A 26,337-nucleotide genomic window follows, 5' to 3' on the forward strand; every position below is an offset into this window, starting at 1 on the left:
GTGCCAGAACCCTTAGGGTGAAGACACACAGAGCTACTAATATCAGCTACTTTTTCACAGCTACTACGTGTCAGAAAATACCCTGCCATAGACAATACTGAGAATTGCCTCTGCTAAAACACACGAAGAAACAATTATCAGTAAATGATCAGCATTCTCTTTTTTAGTAGCCGTGACAAGTAGTTGCTACTAGTAGCTCCATGTGTCTTCACCATTATAAGTCAGAAGTTATTGATTACTCTAGTTACTGCAGCTTAATGGCTTCTCTGCCCCTTCTGGGGACTTAGGTTGATTCTTTAAGCTTCCCTTGCCCTGCTCATTCTGTAAAGCATTTTCTCCAGCCTCATGCCTTCCTACTCAGACGGGAAAGCTGTGCAAGTTGGGAGCTTGAAGAAGCCAGCTAAGTAAAGGGGAAGAATTATTATAGCTGACAAATTGCAGCTCATTCTTTTTGTGCATTACAAAAACACTCATTTGTTGCTTATGAGCACATCAGCACTCAAGGCATAACAAGGAAACTGAAGATGGCTGATGATTCAGGAAGAGCTAGCAATGCACCAAAATCATAACTAGGCTAGCCTTTAGTGCTTAGAGTGTTATAGTCACTGTTTGAGAAATGAGCACACTTATCTTTGTTCCCCCCTGGGCAAGATGCTACATCTTCCAACTAAACATAAACACATTCTCGTGTTCTTCCCTGCCTCTTCCCTGGTTATTTCTCTTCAGTTAAATACTCACCAGCTACATCTCTTTGAGTTGAAGAGCTAGATATTTGGCTATGCATTTTCACATAACACATAACTCGCTATTAGGTTATCAGTTCTTTAACTGAAAGGACATAAATCCTTTAAAACCTACATATCTTTTGTTGCAAAATATACATAAATAAGTGCAATGTTATAACAAATTCTTTGTACATTTGTAAGTGAAGCTGCAGGGAGCTGTAATATTCATTATTCACACTGTATATGTATAAATTTGCAAGTGCTCAATTTGCATCTCTTGGCAGAGATGTTGACTTCTGGTGGGCAGTGGAAACAGGTAGTGGCTTAACTGATTTCCGGCATGGTGGATATTGCTCACTTTTACATATATACACACATACTGTGCAAATAATAAATATTGCAGTTGAATACATGCCAGTATATCTGGCATAATGTCTCTGGGTGCTCTAGTGAGTTGTTTTCCCACTTAACTGAAAGTGAGGTGTAGGGATTGTATTATATTATGGTGCTATTAGTCTAGGAGTTGCAGAAGAGCATTATGAGGAGATTATGGATTCAAGTAAATAAGGTAATCTATTTTTAAGCATATAATATAACATTTTCAAAAACAATTTTCCTTTTCCTCTGAAATAATAGTCAAGTGCAAGCTACTGTTTTAAGATATAATGAATCCTTATTGGAGGCAAAAAATCCTACTGGGTTTATTTAATGCTTAAATCATTTTTAAGTAGACTTAAGAAAAGGAGATCTAAATTACAAAACAACCCCTTATCTGGAAAACCTATTTTCCCAAGCATTCTGGATAACAGTTCCCATGCCTGTATGTACTTTCATTATATATACTGTATATAGACAAGGGAAGAAGAGCAGGGGCAGCGTAATACAGGTATGGGATCCGTTATCTGGAAACCTTTTATCCAGAAAGTTATTAATTATGGAAAGGTAATTTGCTATTGACTCCATTTTAAATAATTAAAAATTTAAAAAATCGCCTTAACAATTACTTTGCATTTGATCCAACTAAGATATAATTGATCCTTACTGGAGGTAAAATAATCATGTTCCTGGAAAGAGCCCTTATCCAGAAAACTTCAGATCCAGAGAATTCTGGATAACAGATCCCATACCTGTATATGTAGTATGTATGCCAATGCAACACTGCAGTGTTACTATGTAAATTCATCTACCTTAACTCTTTCGCTGCTGGTCTGCACCCTTTAGATGAAACATTGGCCAGGGTGGAACACTGAGCCTTTCACATTGGGATGGACAATTATGTGACGGACATGAAAGGGTTTAAATAAACAAATTAAGGAATTATTTTATTCCTACAGCTTTCAGCTGGTTATGGGATTATCAGGCCCATTACTCTGTGTTCACGTTGGGTTCATTTTCAGTAAATCTTGCTTCCCAAGGTCACAAAGCATTTTATTTTAATTTTCCTGGCAGTCTTTTTTTTTTTTTTTCATTTTTATAAAGGTCTCATTACTGCGCACACATTACTCCACACATTCTTTCTGCGTTCCCTGAACAGGGAGTGAGTCCCTTTGCACTGCACAAGTACTAGTTTTACTTCCCATCTGGTAACTTGGATTGTGATCTCTGGATCCCACAGCGTTGTATTTCTGAATTGATGTTGGAAGGAATCTACTAAATCACTTGCAGCCTGGCAGGGCCTGTGTGCTTTGTCCACGTTTGGCGTCCAGCCCAGCTCTCCTTTGTGGCCCAAGACATTTCTTTGTTTATTTTCATAATGAATATGTTTTAGGAAAAGTATTCCCCTTTTGCATATCGTTAATTTCATTTCTCTCTTTCCTTACTTTGGTACATCCCTATTCTCCGATCCATTCCTCTTGCTACTTCACTCTCTCTGTTTCTCGTTCCAGCTGCATTCCTCCCATCTAATGTGTTACTCTTCTGTGCTTCCTTCCACATTTTTCTCTCTCTCTCCTCAGTTCTCCTCCTGCTTGGACAGCTCAGAGTTCACAAGCCATAAACTGGTAGGATTTCATTGAGTAACATCCTGCTTTCTGTTGGAAACATTATTACATTTGGGTCCAACAGTATTTGGAAAACATAGAGCACAGCCAGAGCCTTGATTTCAGGAATAGAGAGGGGAAGGAGGGAGTTGTGAGTAGCAAACAATTCTTCATTATCCTTGGTCTCTATAAGGCTGAAGACTCGACATGGTACATGGTGGCATTTTCATGGTACCTAAATTAAGGAAAATACTTTGTAATTCAGAAGGATGAAGGAAGGTTGAAAAAAAAATGTTATTAGTAAAAATGTCTATAATGTGTGAGAAGATGAGTTACTTTTTCAAACCTTTTTTTTTTTTTTGTGCCGTTTTCTTTCCTTTTGTAAAATCTAAGGTTAGCCTTGCCATTCCGCTGAGAGTTTCCTGCAGTCTATTATCAGCCCTAGTTTATACTGCATGGTTTATATTGACTGGCCAGGAATTTCATTTAACCACCACACTGTTTCATCTACCTGTGGCTTAACAGACCACTTTTAAGGCACAGTCAGATATTTAGAAGGAAATATTTATTCATGTATCTATATGCTTTTCCTAAAGGGATTGTTCACCTTTAAATTAACTTTTAGGGGCACATTCATGAAAACGCGAATTTGAATCCCAAATGAGATCAATTCGGATTGGATACGATAATTTCTGAAGATCGCAATTATCACGAATATGCTTATGAAAAAATCGTATTTGTCACGATAATATTGTATTGGTGATCCGAAAGTCACAAAATTTTCATATCCGAACAATTTTAAAATCCAGGAAAACCTTTCCGACTTTGATCCTTCTGTGCATGATTTTGGAAGCCTCCCATAGGAATTAATGGCACTGTGCAGCTCCAACCTGGCCCAAGGAAAGTCATGATACTGAAGTTTGAATGAATCCGAAACTTTCGTACTCTGCACAACAATACGATTTTGTCGCAAAGTACGAAAAATTCACCGAAAATACGCCGACCAAACGCTTGGAGCGTTCATGGATTAGTAACTGTGCCCCTAAGTGTGATGTATAGAGTGCTATTTTGAGACAATTTGCAGTTGGTCTTCATTATTTGCAGTATCTGAATTGTTTAGCTTTGTTTTTTTTTTTGTTTAGAAACTCTCCAGTTTTGAACTTCAGGAGCTATCTGGTTGATAGCATCCAGTTTAACCTAGCAACCAGGCAGTGGTTTGAAAGGGAGGCAGGAATATGAATAGAGGAGGGCCTAAAGAAAAAAATAAGTAATACAAAGCAACCATTTCAACCCTATGTAACAATCACATTAGAATTGTAGCACCACAGAACAATACTTTTTTTTTTTTACTGCTGGGGTCAGTCATCCCCATTTGAAAGCTGCAGAAGAGAAAGAAGAGAAAGGCTAATAATGAAAAAACTATAACAAATGAAAAAATGAAGAACCGCTGGAAAGTTGCCATTCTATAACACACTTAAAGTTAACTTGAAGGTGAACTACCCCTTTGAGGTTTTACCAGCTTAGTGTGCAATGCAAGGTTAGTGGTATATGAGTATTTTATATGGCGGCTTTTCCATTCAGTAAAAACAGCTCTCTTCAGGTAAAGGCATTTTAGCCATCACAGTACTGCTGTTATATTCCAGGCTAGTTGGCTACATCTTTATCACCTATCATTGTTATCCTATCATTCTCCTGTTCCATACAAGAAACCAAAAGGGGGCATGAGCATAGTCTGAGGTCTGTGCGGCATTACCAGCTGAACAGAGCAGTAAATGAAACTCTGTATAAAAGGGATTATTACCCATAACTCATAGCCTTTGTAGAGTGACACAATGAAATTATTCTGGCATTGCATTGCCGTAATATGTGGTTAGGGAGTTTCCATAACTTTTTTTTTCTGTCAGTTTGTCAATAGATTGTCTATACTTTTACTAAATATTGTCTAAGTAGGTGTAAATAAGCAGAAGATAATCCAAATATGTTTTTCCTTTAGGATATGTGGAAAGAACTGTTCTAGAAGGTCCCTAGTTACCATACAGAATGAAATCATGCTGTGAGGTGTATGTGGGTGGAAATCTATATCCACACTGGCTTTCACTTCAGCAGGGAAATGTCAGCAATTTAGGACATTCGGGAATTACAGAATTTACTGTTTGGCAAGGCATAGAGGACAGCATACTGCATGCCTATGAATGGGAAGAAGTTGAAATATAATAGTATTAGGGTGGAAAAAAAGCATTTAGGACTGTTGATGTAAAAAACTTAAAAGTTGTTTTTTACATTTGAAGTTTGTAACCATTGATCAAGCACTCCGTCAAGAACTTACGTGTTATCTATGTTGAAGTATGAGCCTTGTTGCTATATTCAGTTTGAATGGCTTCCCCCATTCCCCCATGGATACACAGCAGCTTATTTATACAAACTATATTTGAATTTTCCTGCAAAGTACTAGACAACAAGTCCCATGCCTGTACACTTTTATTTCTTAGTGAAGGTGGCCCTTAATGTGTGCCAGGCGGTACATTCCTGTAAACAGTATTGTTTGTTTTATTAGGCCGAGACATTTTATTTTTAAGATGATTTTTATTTTAGTTTTAGTTATTTTTTAAATAGACTTTTCTGTCAAACCTTTCCGCTGATATATTGCTCTATATACCTTACCCCACTTTTGGCACCACTCTTGCTGCAGCGTAACTAATGCCAGAACTGTTGTTTCTGCCATTTCTAGAGCTTCATTTGCACTGCATCCCATGATCCCAGCCTTGTCATGGTGAGTTTGCCTCTCTCAGCTCCCTTAATTTACCGGCACAATTATTTGTTTTCATTTGTGATCAGCTCTCAGTGTTAATGGACAAATGATGAAAAGGAATAGCAAAAGGATGACATAGATGACCATAGCTTTCAAAGCCTTTGTTTATTAAGACATATACATACAAAAACACTAAACTGTTTACAGTAATGTTAATAGTTTATACTTCTTTAAAAAAAAAAAAAAAAAAAAAATCCCTTTTGCAACTGGTATGAGGACACAGACCAATATGCATTACAAATTCAATGATGTATGTTCTCAAATCTACCAAGATATTCTATATTCAGCACAACAGCTCCCTCTGTCTTTGGTTGGTGGTAATATTTTTACGAAACCTAGAGAGAATGGTTGGTCACCTCCTGCTCCTCATCATCATTTTGCCATTAAACAGGCTAACAGTGGAATTCAAATGGTGGCTTTCTAACCTTAACCTCCTGTTGTACTCCTCTTTTCTGGACTTTTAGTAGTTCTCTTTGCTTCTGTGCCAAACAAAATCCAATCCATTGCCTACAACTGCCTTTCAGACTCTCTGAGCCATAATCTCTTCATTTTGCATGTGTGCTTCTTGTTCCAGTGTTGCAAACCCCCCTATGTCCCAATACTGTCTGCTTCACACCCAACCAGATCCCTTTTACCTTCAACATGTTGTGGAAAACCTGTTTGGTTCCAGTGCCCATTGGCTTCTTACAGTGCGTCTGTGCATATATACTAGTGTGTGTCATTCTGTTCTGCAGCTTTGTGTCTGTCAGCATTGTAGTGTTTGTTAGTTGTGCTTTGCTTTCTTGAGAACCACGGTGAGATGACAGGGCCAACTGGTCTTGCTGACTGTATGTGTCTCAGTAGTCGCTCAGCCTCTTCCATAAAAGACTTTTGGAGACATCAGCAGTCCAGCATGGGCAATCAGCGTTACCAACTATTTTTAATAATGGTACCAAAACCTTATTTTCTCATTTAGTACATATAGTTGGGGCAAAAACTTGGGGCAAATTGCAAACAAACTCCCACTGCATATGATACACTGAAACCTTACTGGATGTGCCTAAATACAGTGCTGTTTGAACATTACACTATTTAAAATCTGCCAAAGCATTGAGGTACTTGGAGTTATACGCCATGTTATGTTTAAATGGAAAACACACGAGTGCAGAGGGACTATTAAATATCATTGCAAGTATTCAAAGCATGCCTTAATATAATACACCAAAATGAAGATGTTAAACACACACATTATCTTCTCTGATACTGACATAGTTGGACTAGCCACTATGGTACACAGTCTGTTAGTCTTTTGAATGACCTTAACTCTGTCTTTTTAGTCACTTGAGCAATTTTAATATGCTATCTAATTTCAGGTGGATAGAAGTGTGAATTTAAAAAGAAGGGGTTTACAGACCTCTTAAACATATTTCAATTCCCAGAGCCCACGAGGAGTTTTTATCTGCCCCTTTTTGTAACAATAGGAAAACAGAACCCTGTAATTTAATTTATGGCAGGCTCCCAAATACAGGTGTGAGATCTGTTATAAAGGAACCCATTATCCACAAAGCTTTGAACGGGAAGATCATGTCCCATATATAATATTTCAAATGTTTAAAAATTATTACTTTTTTTGCTGTAATAATAAAACCATAGGTTGTACTTAATCCCGACTAAAATATAATAAATCCTTATTGGCAGCAAAACAATCGGGTTTATTTAATGTTTAAATATTTTTAGTAGACTTAAAGTATGGTAATCCAAATTATTAAAAAATACCTTATCTGGAAAACCCCAGGTCCTGAGCATTCTGCATAATAGGTCCAATACCTGTACATCATTGGAAGAGAGCAGAATCCCAATCACTATCCCTCTGAACTAAGTTCAACAGTCACCATGCCTCTGATTAGAAATCAGCAGGTTCCTCCTTAGGTCATCCTATTACTGTAGGAATCTCCTCTGTAGTAACCTGAGACTATTTGCCCTGTTCACCTTTTATTAATATTCTCTCACATAATGGAGAGGGCAAACTAACAAAAGCGTCAGATGTGAGTTTGTCATTTACACATGTGTGTGTGAGTGTGTATATTTATCACTTTGTTTCTCGATATTGTGAACAAGTACGTCCATAGTGTATCCATTTCCACCTCTGTACACTTTATGTTATTCTTATCTGGCCTTTACCTCCAGCCCAATTTAAATGAACCTACTGTTTAACTGCTCAGCTGGTATGGCATCTGTTATTCAGAAACAATTTCACTAACAAATATAAATGACAGCTGGGTATTGTTTATATCAGTTATTTGTATTGCTTTTTCCTCTGTAACATGGCAATGTCTTGTAAATAATCTGTTGATTTCAAAACATATATGTACAGGTATAGGATCTATAATCCGGAAAGCTCTAAATTACAATCTCTCATGGATTCCATTTTTATAAAAATCATTTTAATAAAAAAAAGTTTTCCTTTTATTCTGTAATAATAAACAGTACATGTATGGGACCTGTTATCCAGAATGCTTGGGACCTGGGGTTTTCCGGTTAAGGGTTCTTTACTTAATTTGGATCTCCATACCTTGAATCTACTAAAAAAAATAATTTAAACATTAAATAAACCATATAGAATTGCTTTGCTCTAATAAGGATTAATTATATATTAGTTGGGATCAAGTACAAGGTACTGTTTTATTTTTACTGAGAAAAAGGAAATGCGTTTTAAAATTCTGAATTATTTGATTAAAATGGAGTCTATGGGAGATAGCCTTCCCATAATTCTAAGCTTTCTGGATAATGGGTTTCCGATAATAAATCCAATACCTGTACCATGTACTTGATCCCAACTAAGGTATAATTAATTCTTCATTGGAGGCAAAATAATCCTGTTTATTTAATGTTTAACTGTTTATTTAATCCTAAAAATAATACTAAGTTGCTCAGTTATGCGGTAACAGGAGGGGGAATGAATATGAGCACCGGTGTATATAATCCATGGGCTCTCTTTCAAAACTAAATATAAATAAAGTGATAATGAGCTCACCCCGTAAATTATGTGGTCCTGGCAATGTTATTGGAAATACACTCACCAAAGACAAGTGGTGGTCCAGGTGCAGCACCCTGAACCCGTAGCCTGAGGTATTAAACGCGTTTCTTATACAAAAGTTACGTAGTCATAGTGCCTATGACTACGTATCTCTTGTAAATGAAACGCGTCAGGACTTTCTTTGTTTTAAGATCTCTAAAATAAAGACAAGTTTTAGTGGACCAAGGAGTGCGTGCCATCTCTCTTCAAATTGATAACTGTTTATTTAGCAGACTTAAGAGACAAATTTGGTGATCCAAATTACAGAAAGACCCTTACTCAGAAAACCCCAGGTCCCCAGCATTAGTTTATATTATATATTGTAAGACAGCTTAGAGAACGATCTCTAATGCAGAAAATGCAGTCCCAAGCATTCTAGATACTATAACCCATATCCGTACTCAAACATTGTTACTTTAAATGCAAGTTAACTCTCTAGATAAAGACAAGTTGCACCAGAAACAACACTGCCAAGGTATAAAGAAAACCCTTGTAAAAGCCATTAGCTACCTGAATTTTTTTTGCTAAACTATATTATGCTGTTGCTTGACTGAATCTTTATATGTGGCCATGTGTGTTATGTATGTAACAGGATCTTTCTCCGGGAAGCGTGGAAGAGGCAGAGGAGGCTGAACCAGATGAAGAATTTAAAGATGCAATTGAGGTGGGTCAGGAGTGACATGCCTGTCTGATGGGATGCTGAGCTGCTATTCAGTGACCTTACCTAATAACATCTCAGCTTTATTAAATTACATACATTCTGATATTCAGTTCTGTTTGCTCTTTCTCAGTGGGATTTTTAAATCAAATTTCTTTGCAGTTTAAGGGGGGAAATACCTTTTATACCCTTCTTGTAAAGTTGTCTGTGTATTTGCTGGGGTACAGTGCATTTATTTTTCTCTTGGGACAAAAAAAATGAAAACATCAATCTAAAAATGTAAACTACATTGCAATATGTTAGTTATAATTGTACTGTACCCTTTTTGATGGTTTTTGCCATCAAAAACAAGCAAGATACATTTTTATGCTTCTACAGAAGTTGAGAACATTTTTTGTTTAAACGTCGGTAATTAATTTGTAAAATGGGTTATAATTATAAAAAAACATCAAAATAGAATACTTTTAAAATTATTTTTTTACACACTGTAGTGACTTCTGTCATCACTGCGATAGGGCAGCTATATCTCCAAGGCTAAAGCCTTTTTAGGGACCCTGGTAGTTACTTTTTAAACACTACACCTCCCAAATTAGGATCTTATTATGGTATATTTTTAGGATATATCTTATGGTGGGCAAATAATATTTTTCCCCTTTGTGCCACACTCTGTTGCAGATTAAGATATGTTCTTGTGGCTCTGCATGTTGGAGCAGGGCGTCTTTATGGCTTTTTATTTGTTAATTCTGCTTTCTTTTTCCCATGCTGCTTGAGAAAGGAACAACAGCTAATGACAATGGTGAGTGCAGGTTCAAAGGAACAAAGGAATTTGGGCTGGCAGGAACTGCATCCCAGCACAAACAGATATGTAATATAAAGTTGTGTTTTCACATTTCCTGCCTGTTGGTCCTTACTTATAGCCACTAACTATTCACAAATCTATTGGTGTTGGGGCCCAGTTTTACTCAGTTGAAATTTAATTTCAACTAATGCCACATGAACCCAAAGCTGTGTAGACTTTTGCCATTACAGCCCATTTTTTGTCCAGCCACTGCCCCATGTTGTAGAACTGACTTTATATGTCTTAATATGAAAAGCCAGACAGAACATTTATTTAGTTATTTATTTAGTTAAGTCCAAATTTGACTAGTACTTCTAGCAAAGGTCTTGTACCTGGAAACATTCTGCAAAGTCTAACCCATAAGCTGACTTCTGAACTACAACCCTAGTTAGTTTCCCACTGCCGGGCTGATCTCTTGGATTTAAGGCTTGGTGCTCTTTATCTTACAGCTACAATTACTATTTTACAGGATGAGGATGATGTGTCCCAATGCACTGCTGAATATGATAACCTCCAAGACAATGGTTTTCTCAGCAAGAACGAGGTCATCAAAAGCAAAGTGTCCAAACTGACCGAAAAGCTGCGTAAACGATACCCCACCAATAACTTGGGTATGTGCCCTTCATGTTTCCATTTCATTGCTCCTACCAAGGTAAAAATTATATATGGAAAGGTCTGCTTTAAAGTATCTGTTGCTATAAAATATGCGTGAAATTTAAAAATGTCTGTATTTTCTGCCTGAAACACAGTGCTACTCAACCTGCAAGAAAATATTTGTATTGTGTTAAGCAAACCTAGCACTCAATGGTTTTGGTCTCTTGAGCCATAGCGAACAGTTACACCTTTGTTAAATTGAGAGGTTTGTTCTGCTCACCATAGTACAAAAACATGTCTTGCTAGAATGTCAGTATATGGGCCAAACATATTTACTATCTCCTGAGATATGAAATGGTATGCTGCTGGGCCTTGCACATAAACTCATGCCTTTGCAGACAAGCATTCTTTTCATTCTGTTTCGCTATGGATTAGGAGTTAAGTTTGGGCTTAGGCTGCTAACTGGAAACATGAGCTGGCCACCACACACTTCCACATTGGTCCAGGAAAGAATGTTAAATAAATATAGAGTAAGCTACCTTATTGGCGTTAATTTTAATTGGGAGCAGCGCATGGCGAGATTTACTTCTTTATAGAAATCAGGCATAAAGAACCATTGACTATTTACTGTATTTATACTACACTGTAAATGATAGCCTATGCAAAGTATCACACTGGGAACATTATATAACGGATACAACTCCGCTACTAATGATTTTCTGAGATGGGTATGATGCATATCCTAAAATAAAAATTTTATACAGGTATGGGATCTAATATCTGGTAACCCGTTATGCAGAAAGCATGGTGGCAGACACCATTTTAATAAAATAATGCACATTTTTTAAAATGATTTCCTTTTTTTCTGTAGTACTAAAACACTATATTGAACTTGATCCCCAACTAAGATATAATTAATCCTTATTGGAGACAAAACAATTTTATTGGGTTTATTTAATGTTTAAATTATTTATTTATCAAGAAACCCTAGGTCCCAAGCATTCTGCATAATAAATCCCATACCTTTACTATAAATGGTACTTAATGAAGTCATACGGTAAAAATTATTCTTGCTGATGTCACACATGTCATATTGCTCATCTCAGGTGGCTTCTAATAGCCTTATATTTTACAGGGGTTTAATTATCTCCCATAAGGGACTACTTTTGTTATCCAACCACTGTGCATTGGTGTAAAGTGATTGGACCAGGCCCCTGCCAGAAGAATGTACTGCCTTGCCTCTCCCATGCTTTGTGTTAAAGGGATACTGTCTTGATTTTATGTTTTTATTTCAAAATTACACTGATTACATAGCAAATAATTCACTTTAGGCGTGATCTCAGTCTACATCTCTGGACACCTTAAATCACACCATTTTGCTCAAAGATATATGCAGTTAACATGTATTTCATTGTGAACAGCTTACATATCCACAGTCATAATAATGGTTAAGGGTTGATCAAGTGTTTGCACTTTTGTGTACTTCTTTTATTCTGTGCAATCTATGGGGGAGATCTCTATGACCAACACTCATTTTAAATGCATTAGACCAAATTTAAAGGGATGGTATGGGGTTGCTACAAGCACAGGAAGCTTGACCTATTCCTTTGTATAAACGAAGGCGTGTTCTTACTTTGGCCTTGCTTATAGATATTCTGTAGGGGGCTCTTAGCCTTGGAGTTAAGCTGGAGTTAGAGACCAGTATGGGTAACTAATTTAAGCCCTCACCAAATCATTTTGAGCATGCAACATGCCACTTGATCAAAACTGGATGCAACATGATTCAGTTGGATCAGATGGCCACTCTGAATTAAATTAAAGGGGTTGTTCATCTTTAAATTAACTTTTAGTATAACATAGAGAGTACTATTCTAAAACAATTTGCAATTGATCTTCTTTGTTGTTTTTGAGTTTTTAGCTTTTTGGTCAGTAGCTCTTCAGTCTAGCAGCCTTAGCAACCATGCAATGGTTTGAATGAGAGGCTGGAATATGAATAGGAGAGGGACTGAATATAAAGATATTGACCCCCATTTGCAAGTTTAAAAGATTCTGAAGAAGAAGGCAAATAATTTAAAAACAACAAAATAAAAAATGAAGACCAATTGAAGAGTTGCTAGGAATTGGTTATTCATTAACATACTATAAATTAACATAAAGGTAAACCACCCCTTCATAGTGATTTAGTTCTATGTGTCATATAATTCCACTGCAGAATATAAATGTAAAAGGTGTATAGAAGCCTGCAATTAGCTGTACTGCTAAATCTGTAGCATAGTGATGAAAGAATAATAAAATCGATCACCAACCACACTCTGCCTTTCCCATTTACAATGAGCAGTAGAACTGACCAGGAGTGACCCAACATCACAGACAGAATGGAAAATGCATAAACGTTAATAGCTAAGGGGGAAGTGCCCAAGTGAGGTCCGTATGATGGAATAGATCAGTCCGGACCTGACCAAGTTGAAGTACTAGGTTTGCGGTTAACTTGCTTTTTGCTACTATAGTAGAGCTGTCATCCTAAACCATCTAGGAAGTGGTCTGTGCCCTCAGGATTAGTGGGACTAACTCCATTTTTCTGTTTCTCTACAAGCCAAATCCTCCTCATTTCAGAGGCACATCAGAGGGGAGACGCTTGCTTGAAACAGTCAGATTCCGCACATTTTATCTCACAGGGTGGTGATTTCTTATTTATTTCATTAAGTTCAACAGTCATTGCAACAACAGCAGTTTTTTCCACCATGGGATCTTAAATGTTTTTAAAATGAAAGCTTTTCCCAAGAAACTCTGTTTTCTTTTCATTTTCCTTGTACAACAGGAGTGAAATGTATCCTTTTCCTCCCTCGATGTTATACAAATTGGCTGTGAGATTTTTTTTTTTTTTTTAAAACATCTTTTCAGATTATTTTCTGTTCTGTGCAAGACCTACCACAGAGCTGAAATAAAACATGGTTACATTACGCAGTCATTCAGTTTGTCATATTTTGTGTGGTACTATTCAGTAAGTAAGAGTCACCACCTCTCAGTTCTGCACAATGACTTATACAGCTCTATCCCTGTATCTATGCGGCTCGTATAAACAGCCATTTGCATTCCTTCTGCCGCAGTTACTCACACTTTTCCGAGAGAATGGTAAAAGTATATTACATTTAAATAATAATGAGTTACATTTAACATTTTAATGTCATTGGCCCTTAAAGGGGTGGTTCACCTTTATATTAACTTAGTATGTCATAGATTTAGAATGTCCTATGCTTAGCAACATTGCATCTATTTTCATTATTTTTTTTGATAGTTTTCAAATTATTTGCCTTCTACTTCTACATCATTCCGTTTTGAATTGTTGGTCACTGACCCCCAACAGCCAAAAAATATTGTATACAGTTGTATTATTATTGTTACTTTTTATTATTATCTTTCTATTCAGCTCCCTTTCTTTTCATATTCCAGTCTCTCATTTAAACTGCTGCCTGGTTGCTAAGGTAAAGAAGACCCTAGCAATGATATAGCTGCTGAAATTCCAAACTGGATAGCTGAACAAAAACCTAAATAACTGAAAAACCATAAAAATGACAACAAAAATCTGCATTATACTAAAAGCTAATTTAAAGGGGACCAGCCCCTATAAGTTAGCTCTTTTCTTTATATTACTGAGGAGTGGTGTTTGGTTTACTTTAGCCCACGTCATCAGAAACTTACTGGTCACTTCGTGAAATCCATTGCACGTTATAGTTTATATTAGTATAATTTATAACCAGTGAAACAGTCTGCCTGTACATTTGCTTACATGACTTACATGAATATCATAGGTATAGGTAGCTTGACATATAGAAGGAGCTGTTAGTTGGGTTCTCAAATAAACTCTCTCATGTTATGGTTTGGTGAAGCAATACTATGGAATTGATTTATTATTTCTCGAACATCGAGTTGGTATTATAATTCCGTTTGTAAAAAGAGGGTTGTTATGATGTTTCTCTAGTTAGGGAAAAAATAAGAAACCTCAGATAACTTTTCTCACATATTTCCTAACCAGAGTAACATCAGACCAGCCCTTTTTCTTTGTTTTGGCAAGTTCCTCAACTGGATCATGGTTGGAAACTAACCAGCAGGTGGCACTATTGTAGCAAAATTCATTTATTTTAACAGTGCAGTATTTCCTTTAATATCTTGAAATCTTAAAAAAAAAATACATGGAAAGTGCAAAAGTGCTTAGAATAGCACCCTCATGAATTTCACATTTACATTCACTTATTTTAAAGGTTTACTTATCCTTTAATAACATGTTCTACAGTTGTTGGCTTTTGAATTCCTTTTGGTTCACCTCACCATAACATTACTGATTGCTATGATCAATTATGAGTCATAATTCATGGTCGATAATTGTGTGTTATAATAAATATGCCTTTTCTTACATCTTAATTGAAGTGAATAATGTTACAAATTCCTGCGGGGCTGAGAGATTTTGGAACAGAATGCTTCATTTTAGACTAATTGCACTTACACACATTAATGGGACTTTCTTGTCCTTAGCTGACACATTCTTTAATATACATGCAAAATAGCAAGGTTTTATTAGAATGAAAGATGCTGTTCCGACACAACAAACACCTTCCCTTGGGTAAGAAGTATGGTAACTACCAGTAAGATTGGTAAATGCAATAGCCAGAAAAGTGTGTGTGTGTATGTCTGCAGCTATATAATTTATCTGTGGAACATAATGAAACCTCCATATATACATAGTACAGTTTCCATTTAAAATACATTCATTTATTTGTTTTAGTTAGGATTTTTTGAGGCGCTGTTTCTTTTTTATCACAAAATGTTTTTGATCTTCAAAACAATAGGAATTTAGTTGCTGGTGGGACTTGATATGTCTTGGCATGATTTTTCCTGCACAAAAGAATGTGATTCTGGTAAGAGCTCAGCTATAAAAGAATATTAATTATTGCACTTACAGTTCTCCAGAACACGTAGTCCCTGATGCCCAAGAGGTACGTGAGTTCAGTACAAGTGCAGATGTAAAAAAAAAAAAAAAATCATATATATTTTTTTTTTAACTGTGTCCACATTTACAATTTTTGAAAAATTTTCTTGTCACATTTCATTATGTTTGAATGTCCAGAGGAAATCACAATTCATAAATTATGTTTATCCTGCGCCCTTCAGCTGCTGTAAGTTTAATGAGAGGTACAGCATCTAGAGGCCCTCCGAGTTTCTATGCAGCATGTGAATTCTTACTAAAACTGGCTTCCCTGCTTCCACACTTCTTTTCTTCTTTGTAATGAATGGTACGTTGAAATTATCAAAAGGTCGGCTCCATCTTGTACACTACAGCTTTTATAAAAAGTCACCTTTCAAAGAGTGATAGACTAAAATCACGCTTGCCATTTTAGGTTGCTTTTTTCCATTTCACATATGGTACACCCTTGATACAAACCATTACAAGTCATTGTCCACTTTATGGCAAAAGGGGGGAATGTAAGAAGGTATGTGGCAGGTATGTGGTTTTAATAAGTCTTCCTCTTTGCTGATCCCTTAGAAGTCCCTTAGCTGAAGACAGATTTATGGTGTATTCCTTATAGTGCCAAGAATATCTGGCAAAGTAAATCAGTGTTTACCCCAAATGTCACCCTAACTGACCTCAAAGTTAAGCTTCCAGGAGAGCAAATATACATACTGACCCTAAGGGCTCTGACACACGGGGAGACTCCCCGAAATGCCATCCCACCGGCAAGAATGTAAATCGCCGGTGGGATGGCATATGCGGCACCACGATTTTGGGGAAATCGCGGCACCACGTATGCCATCCCACCAGCGATTTACATTCTCGCCGGTGGGATTGCATTTCGGGGAGATTAGTCGCCAGCGACAAGGGAGATTTGTCGCGGGCAACTAGTCTCCCCGTGTGCCAGAGCCCTAACAGGCCTTCAGGCTAGATCTCCCAGCCCCTGGTGGGGGGAGGGGCAGCCCCACAGTTTGGGAATCGACAACTTGACTAAAGAGTTGAGGTGCATTAAAGGGAGTGCCTATATCTAAAAAAAGAATTTATAGTAGTTGTGGCTCAGCTAAAATATTGGTCCCTGTTTACAACAGAATGAACATCTTAGCCTTTCACTTGCACTTATTCAATTACAGTCTCTTCCTTATTTACCTGTAGGTGTTGTATTCCTTTGGGGATACTTTGGAAGGAGTCTAGACTTTAACAGTTGTGTACCCTAAAGCTGACCATACACTTTTAGATTGAAGTTGTCTTGTGATGTTCAGGTATTGATGTATGTTTTAAAGCAATAATCTAAAGCTAACATTCAGATTGAAATTGTAGGATTAAAAAATAACAAATTGTTCTGACCATTAATACTTGACGAAAAGCAACTGTACAAAAGTAATGTTCCAGAAATACATTGTAGGTCACCCAAGGATATCGTAATACATACACCGATATTATCACCAAAAATTTTCTAACCTGTCCAAGTGACTAAACAACCGATAACCATGGTACGAATATTGTCAGGGTAATAATTCGGAGCCAACATATGGTCTGAAACTTTGTTGCACACGATTATATTGGTGCATGTATGGCCAGCTTTAGCCTGGGCTATTAGAAAAATAGCCATGCAAGGAGCCCAGATTTTGACTTGGTTCTCTACTGAATTTTTTAGCAGGGTGGTAAAGTATTGAATAGTTTATATTGTATCAAGACTCCACTTGGCTTTTTAAATTGTAAAGAATTTTTGGCAAGGTGAATCCTGGATGCTTCCTTCATTTGTGCAAAGAGTTTGGGATTTTTTCAAGCCATTGGGGTTTGAAGAAAGCATAACTGTCAGCAGACCAAATCGGGGCTTCAGCCCAGCTGCCCAGGCATAACCCTTAAAGAGAGACTGACATGTTAGCAAAGATCTTGATCTCCCCAAAAAATCTAAATGCAAATGGTACAGCAGCTTGAGGATAAATGCTTGCTTCCTTCCTGAACTGTGTGCACAGCAGCCACATCTTCCACCTCTGCTAAAGGGTGCATTGTAACTTCCAGTGGCTGTGAGGGACAGCATCCATCTTTTCTTGTCTTGGCGTATCATCATACTTCATAGATTATGCAGGTGTTTACCTGCCACAAATATATTTATTGTTTCCTAGTCTGAACAAGCCAAAAAATGCGTTTACCGATCCTGTGCAAGGTAGGCACCATGCCAATCAAGTTCAAAAATAGTATCTGGAAAAAGTATCTGGATTATAAATGCATACAAACAGCCTTTTATAGTATCCTACTACTCCAACCACAGTCCTAGTCCCTGATCTGTGAATTCATTAAGCTTATGATGTTAATAGAAGTAAAAACATTTTGATAAACTTCCTTGTCAAAAATTCATACTCTGCTGCCAATTCGGTTACCAAGCGCATCAGTCTGTGTTAGCTCAGCTCCGAAGCAATCACAGTTTTATTGTGCGTGTGATATAACTCGTCCATCAATATGCATGCCATTCCTTTGCCATCAGTGTTGCTATCACATTAAGGGAAAGCAAAATCAATAGCGGCGTTGGAATTGGAAGTTCCAGGTTACTCATGAGAACTGGAATGAGATATTTATTGCTGCAATGCAAAGCAGCTTATCTATTGGAAGAGTGAATGGGAGAACAGATATAAATTCTCTGTTGACATGCCCTTTGCTTTTTCTCATTACCCTTTCGGAACTGAAATATTTTACTTTGTTGGTTAAGGCACAACAATTCCACTAGGACCTATTGCAAAGAAACATTTCTACTCTATCACAATTTAGAAATCCATGTGCTTTTTACATTAATCAAAACCAACAGCTTACTTATTATGCATTCACTTTTTGGAACATAAAATACTCAAAGTGAATGAACTGGCATGGAAATTCTTCAACCACCCTTTAGCTTGCAATTTGGTTGTATTTTAAGGAAACCTCTCTAGTTGATATCTCCTAAACACTGGAGCAGCTATAGGACATAAATATTCTCATTCTACATATCTTGGCAGCATGTTCTGAAAAACATATTGAACTTTAATAAATGGGTTAAAATGGGACCTGCCAGGACAGTTGGGGCTCTACATTTAGCCATTCCATTGAAATAAAGCACCTTAGAGAAGTGGCAGACCCCTCTTTTTTAGGAGCTGGAATTCTAATTCTTATTCTTCTTAATTTTTTTTACCCAATGATCTTCCAATTTGAGGTGTTTTATGAGTTTCTGCCCTGTGTAAATTATTTCTTGAGATACACTTCCTATGTAGGTATGTAAAACCTGTGTTTTAGTTGCTAGATACCTGTTTCAAATTCAGCAGAGGAAATGGGGTTTTGGTTTATACAGAGCCAGTTACCTCAGCTTATTACAGGGAGGTTAAAATTTCATGTGTAAAAACAGGCATTGATCTGTTAGTGCTGTATCATTAAAAAATAGAAAATATAGATTTTTTTATTATTACATAAATTATATTTTGTTACATATGTGCCGACATCCCTGCTCAAATGCATTCCACCTTGTGGATGTCTTTGTTGCGAGTGGGTGGAACACAAGGTGTAATGCATCTTAGTAGGGACACCAGGAACTCCATCTAAAGTGAAGAAATTTCCACTGCACCCTGGCATAAACAGCACTGCTAAGTGAAATTTGAATGCGCTCGAGACACTTTTATATGTAAGTGCAATACTTTGTTTTACTTTTTATGATAATAAAAGGAATAACATTATGGGCACTGCCCCTGATGTATAATTGCTTTTACAGAAGAGGAATTTTGGCACCTGCTGCTCGGGATTGACCTGATATGCTTCCTCTTTGCTAGGGGGCTATAAGTAGGTATCTCTGCTATATAAGCGAAAATTATGTGACTCCATCTAAATTCCCTTACGTGCAGTTTCCTTTGGAAGTATTATAGTGACTTCTCTGGTAGTTTGAAAGACATACTATATTTTAATCATTTGTGTGCTGGAACATTTAAGATCTATTTACTGTATATATGCAGTTTCACTGTCTTTGTGGTGGGACACCCAAAACCATCTATTTTTACATTCTTCATACAATAAGACGTATTGTGCCAGGTGTGGAATTTGTTTTCCCTCTCTGTAGCCTTTGCTGTTGAACATCACATAATTACATAGTTAAGGAATCCTCAACCTTTTTTTAGCTGCACTTAGATGTAACAGGTGTTGGTGAGCCACAAAAGCATGAAAATATTCTTCAGGGGATGCCAAATAAGGACAGTGATTGGCTATTTGTTAGCCCCATGTGGACTGCTAGCCTGCAGGAAGCTCTGATTGGAGTAAAATGGTGTCTCTATACTTCCAAAACTTGCCTCCAAGCCAGAAATGTAAAAATGGGCACCTACTCTGAGGCCACTGGGAGCAACATGAAAAGGGTGTGGTGAGCAACATGTTGCCCCAAAGCCACTGGTTTGGGTTCACTGAGTTAAGTTAATCAACATTGTTATCTGAAAGTATTTGTGACCCACCAGAGTAACTGTGGATAATATCAACAAGGCCGACTATAAGGAGAGACTTCATCCCTTTAAGACTGTTTTTGTTTCTTGGCAAAATGGTTAAGTCTTTGGCTTCACATTTCTTTTTATCTTATTGACCCCTTAGAATTTCTCAGTTTCTTCACATATTAGCACAAATATGCACACACGCATACTGTATACCTTTTGTTGATGTGCATTTGTTCCTAATTTACAAAATATAGATGGAATTTTAAAGGTGTTAAACACATTTTAATGGATATTGAGAATATATCTAAAACTTTGATATAGCCCCACCCCACACATTCCCCAGTGTCTACCTAATCTCTAAAATGTAGCATTGCAGTCAATCACTTGAGTAGTTGTTATCAGCAACTGCAATTTGTATTTATATAATGTATTTTAAATCAAGCAACACCCATAAATGCTTGAGCAAGAACGAATTGTAGTACTGTTCAAAAGGAAACTGAGATAAACATACCCATTGGCGAGGCTTGGTACGAAAAAAGAATACGATAATCAAAAGGAAAATATATAGAACTGGACAAACGCCTTCTGATTAACAGAAGATGGATTGTTCTTGTAGCCCTTGCCTGGGTCTTCCAAAGAAATCAGTATATGTGCAGAGTGAAGACATAACATAAATATTCTGCCCTCCAGCTTGTTCCCCTTGGGACTAACAGTGAGGAAACAGTTGGCATTTGTACATTGAAAATCAGGTCTCCTCATACAGCTCCCAGCAATAATGTGAAAATGTTCAGAACTGGGGCCAGTTTACTCTTTCTAAACAGACTGTGTCTGTTGGTATCATTTATACTATACGCATCAGTGATCTACTAGTTCTTTAATTAACCATTACTAAATTTGTTGTAAAAATGGGGTTTGAAGTCAAAAGAGCTACTTATATGGGGGTTGGGGGGGGCAATTTACAAAGTGCAAAAAGCAGGAGCAACACTTTAGGGCATATTAAAATGTGTATTATTGTAATTTTCATGTTTTTTCTTACCAAAACATCAAAAAAGCATAAATGTCTCCTTATTTATAAAACAATAAGATTATAAAAGCATGAATGAACAAATCATGGAATGAATACGAGTACCTTGACATTTACTCAGGATTTTTCATGTGATTACAACTGAAAAAATTCTAAAAGCTATAAAAACATCAAAGTAAATAGATATTTTCTAAGGACTGCTTCCATTGACTCCTATGTGAACTCACCAACTTTTAGATTGTGTAGTTTTATATTAGAGTTTTCTACACTTAATAAATGATGAAAATGTTGTGGTTTTAGCATTCTTTAAGTACATGGGTTTCTTTGAACTACAAAGTTCAATTCGCAGAAAAGAAAACAATACGTATGTTAGTAAATCTGCCCCCTTGAGATGTACCCATTTAAAGACAGCACAGCTTTCTGTTGCCAGTTACTGTATGTTTCTTTCATGAGGCAATCACAATTTGTACGGAAACAAGATTAACCAGTAGCAGACACAAACACCACTACTGGAACCTTTACTTTCTGCCCTTTTACGTGTACCGATGGCAAATAAACTCTAAGGCAGAGATCCCCAACCAGTGAATCACAAGCAACATGTTGCTTACTCCCAGTGGCCTCAAAGTAAGTGCCCATTTTAAAATGTTTGGCTTAAAAGCAAATATTGGAAAACACAGGTTTAAACCAACACAGCTCCAGCATGCTAGCAGTCCACATGGGCTACCAATTAGCCTATCACAGCCCTTATTTGGCATCCCCAAGGTATTTTCTCATACTTGTGTTGCTCCCCAGCAGATTTTACATTTGAGTGTGGCTCATCAGTAAAAAAGGTTGGGGGCCCCTCCCTTAAGGTATGCAGGATGTTATTGCATTCACAGATCTCTTATACCAAAGCACTTGGAAAGCATGGCCATTATTCAATGTCAGGCACATAACAAGGGGTAACTCTCTATTTGATTTTGTGTTCATCTGTCAGGATGAGACAACGTCTGATTTCCTGTGGTTATGTAAAATATATAAAAGTATATTACCTTTCCATTTACAATCTGTTGGTGGAATAAAAATTTTAACTTTTGTAAGACATTGTGCAACATGGTGTAAAGGAGGAATTTGTTTGGATTTGGTCTAATTTGAAAATGGGAAAATTAATATGGTTTGTTTGGAATCTATCAATAATAACTGATACATCTTCCATTAAGTTAATCATTTATGCAGATACATTTGGAGAATGATCATTTCTAGGTGTCAGTGTCCCTTTAGTAACGTTTTAGAGAACTGTAACAGTCACATAGAAGTCATTAAAAGTACACTCTACCACACTTTTACACCAGAAATTCTCCAGCTTTTTAATGTTGTCCTGCTTACTTTAATAGTTTGTCAGGTCTGGAGTGGTATAAAATATTGGCTTAGTTTTAAGTAAACTAAGCAAAGTCTGCCATAAAAGTAAATACACATATTCTTAAATAAACTGATTAGCTTTTTGCACTGGATAAGTTTCATGATTGCCAACTGCAGCATTAAATGTTTTACACATTTTAATAAACGGTTGCATTGCTCAGCCTGGAGGTAGGGAAGTGTTTTGGCAGGGGACAGCCATGCTTCCAAACCTGTACACTAAAGCTTTCATATATTTACTGCATGATTGTCTGGCACCTCATTTATGGTTTCCATGGTTGTGTACAGAAAGTGCTGATCATCATGGCCTGTAAGCTCCTAAAGCAACTTGTCCAGTGCCACAAACACCAGGCCGGAAAGCTGTAGACCTTGGGTGTTAATCTTTGCCATCCTAGATTTATTTTATTGGCCTTCTAATGCAACACACAACTCAATGGAGATCCTTCATGTGCCCCATGGATTTCCAGTCTTTAAAGGGGGCATTTACAAAAGCTTGATTTTTTTCAATTCAAGTTTTTAGACACCGATACCCAAATTTGTTGCTGGAAAAAACCCATGATTTTCATGATTTATCATGTGACAAAACCGTGACAATTCTGAATACAAAAATATGCTTTTGCCTGTCTTGATTTGTGATTGCAGTTGACAGAATACATTATAGCCCATCTGGGCTTAGATCATTTTTAACATTGTCATGTTTTAAAATCCATGCTATCCGTAATGCCCAGCTTCTGTTTTTTACTGTTTAAGCTACTTGATGCCCACTCTAATATTTATGAATTTCTAATGTTGGTTGCTTCACTTTTGATACATGGCAGCTCAAAGGAGACACAGGCTTACACTGCCCATGAGGCGGCATCAAATCATATCCAGCATGGGGCAAGAAAAATTTAATTTCTGTCTGGGGCAAACATATTGAACTGCGAAATGACAACCTGCCTCTAAAACATGCTTTATTGATGTTCTCCAGAGTTTATTCCATTCAGCAGTTTAAAATACAGTTTGACATTTCATCCTGCTATTCAGAATGTTCCCAAAATCCAAAATAAGAAATTAATGAAGTGATGTGATGAATGCTGGAGAGGGCTGTGAGATTTGTGAACTGGGGTGGGGGGAAGAGCATGATGTTATTGTGCAGGGGCTGACAGTTCTGCCACCTACTCATCCATTGTCCCCAGTGTTTCAGAGAACAGAACAAAAACACATTCAGCTTCTGCATTGATGGTCTAAAGTAAAAGTACATTTGAATCAAATCAGCAGATCCCCACAGATACTTCCAGATGAGGGTGTGGGCAGAAATTACACGCGATCTGTAAACCTGTCAGTTAAACTGCTTTAAAGCCTGCACGTAATTAAGTTATCTGACTTCAGGCATCTTTACTTCAAGCCGTGTAGCACAAATAGAGACACTTTGGAGAAAAAAGTAGCAACTGAGTTTTTATAGTGATCTCTTCATCAGCAGATTTTTAGACCAAAACTAATGAACTCTTAAACTGTTATTAAATGGGGATTAATCAAAAGTCTAGAAGCTTGACCATGTCAGGCTTTAGAAACTGGACTTTCCTACACAGGCCCCCATGTGATCTGATTCATTTGAGAGGCCAACTTGGGCAAAGATCCTGTCCCCAGACATGCAGATTTGCTTATGTGCAGAATGCCTAGCTTTATACTATGACTATGAAGATTTTCATTCATCAAGGCCATGATACTGGCCAAGTACAGTAGTGAAGTCATAGCTGGACTCTGTGATGATCAGCACTAGCAGTAGTCAACTATTTTATTATTGGACTATATTTGCCAATTATTACCCCTTTGTTGCTCTGTAACCGATGCCTACGGTGTTCTCTGGAGACTCTGGAGTCTTTACTTTCTGCTGCACAGTTTCACTCATTGTGGAACCCTGCAGAGCACTTCAGCCTTATCCCTTCAATTGCAATTGAAAATTCAGAGTCCTACCATAGGTTCCAGTATTCAAAGAAAGTACTCATCAACAGGTAACAGGCCCCGTGCTGGCTGTACAACTTTCAAATTCAATCCAATAACCTTATCCCTTCAATTGCTATAATTCTGCATCATCTGGAGAGCAACATTGTCATCATGTTTTTTTATTGTAGCTCATTAATTTATTCTTCTGCTATACAAACAAGTTGCTGTAACCATCATTATTATGGAAGGTAAAGTTGTCTGTATTCCCAGTTTATCTTAAATCTGCTTTGGAACTGAAACAATGATTAATATAAATGTTAACTGACAAGTAAGGGAATAATAAATAATTCCATTATGTGTTGCATTATACCTACTGATCTTCCTGTGAGGCCACAAGCTGAAGATCCCTGGATTAGAATGAGTAGCATATACATATAAGCCTATTTGCTGATTTTTCCCCTCAGGCCTGGTCCCAGCACGTAACATATTCATTGATTTATTGTTGCCCAAAGTAAGGCAGGCTCATAAAAAGTTCTATTATCAACTGTAGCCTGTGTAGTGTCTACTTTCTGTGTCATTTGCTTTGGGTCTTTGTCTGTTCCCCAGCGGACCAAATAATTGTCAGAAATCCACGAGCTGTGAAACAAACCAGTACAGGTGGCAAATGAAGAAATGACACATTCCTTAGGAACACTACATGCACTTAAGTACTGTCAAAAAGCAGAACTCTAATGAACTGCTAAAAAGCCCTTCAAAATCATGTTCATTTGCTCAGGAGCAATAACAATGTGGTCTCTAAAACCCCACCCTTTTTAAAAAGAAATCTCCTCCATTTAGATTCCCTGAAACAGGAAGCTTGAGGTTACTATTCTCATGGGGCAATGGAGAGCATGTTGTGTGCAAGGTTCTGTTTCCCTTTAAAGAAATATCAAAACTTAAACAGGCAACTATCATACACAACAATTGTGGTCTGCCAAAAAGATGCTCAAATATAGGTGCCTCCATATTTACATGATACATTATATGACTATTAACCACTGATGCATTTATCACAGTGTTTGCAACATTGCTAAGATTATCAAAATTGTAATGCCAGTGAATCCAACTAATCTAATGATATTGCCAAAATTTGATATTCTACACATATATATTGTTCTCCTATGATTTTTATTGGAAGATTTAAGTATTTTTGTATTTGAATGTCATTTAATTATTTTTCACTGAGGAGTAAGTTATTTTGTACTCTTTGAAAGACTGTTTAGATATTAGTATTATCATAATCATTGCTGCAGTTCTCTTAAATATAATGTTTGACATTTGCCCCTATGTGTGCCCTGCAACTTGCATAGATGACCAATTGTAGCATCATTAGACTGTTTTCTTAGGACAGGAAGGAAGTAGATGCAAGGCTCAAAAATCCTAGGAAATGACGGGCGCACCGCCAACAATTACACCTTTTATATGGAAAGAGCCACTGTGTTTACAGTTCTGCTATGGGGGTTAATGCTCTTTTATTGCATTGGTCTTCCTTGATTACTTTTGTTTATGGTTTCATATACAGGTATCGGACCCCTTATCCGGAAACCCGTTATCCAGAAAGCTCCGAATTACGGAAAGCCCGTCTCCCATAGACTCCATTATAAGCAAATAATTCAGAATTTTAAAACTGATTCCCTTTTTTTATGTTGAAATAAAACAGAACTTTGTAATTGATCCCAACTAAGATATAAATAATCCTTATTGGATGCAAAACAATCCTATTGGGTTTAATTAATGTTTTATTAATTTTTTAGTAGACTTAAGTTATGGAGATCCAAATTATGGAAAGACCCCTTATCCGGAATACCCTTGGTCCCGAGCATTCTGGATAATGGGTCCTATACCTGTATCTCCAAC

At 37.0% G+C, this 26,337-nt stretch overlaps 1 protein-coding gene across 8 annotated transcripts in view; it reads left to right on the forward strand.

Annotated features, from left to right (window-relative positions):
• The window catches only part of zfyve27 (zinc finger FYVE domain containing 27), a 73,640-nt gene that overhangs the window by 38,699 nt on the left and 8,604 nt on the right, over positions 1 to 26,337 (forward strand). For 3 of the 8 annotated variants that reach the window (XM_012966030.3, XM_012966029.3, XM_018095250.2), the window contains exons 8-12: positions 2,681 to 2,725; positions 5,433 to 5,474; positions 9,161 to 9,232; positions 10,002 to 10,022; positions 10,534 to 10,675. In XM_012966030.3, the coding sequence (XP_012821484.1) occupies positions 2,681 to 2,725; positions 5,433 to 5,474; positions 9,161 to 9,232; positions 10,002 to 10,022; positions 10,534 to 10,675 (322 nt within the window). 8 annotated transcript variants of the gene reach the window in all.

This window comes from Xenopus tropicalis, chromosome 7 (assembly GCF_000004195.4).
Source record: "Xenopus tropicalis strain Nigerian chromosome 7, UCB_Xtro_10.0, whole genome shotgun sequence".
Classification (NCBI taxonomy): Eukaryota; Metazoa; Chordata; class Amphibia; order Anura; family Pipidae; genus Xenopus; species Xenopus tropicalis.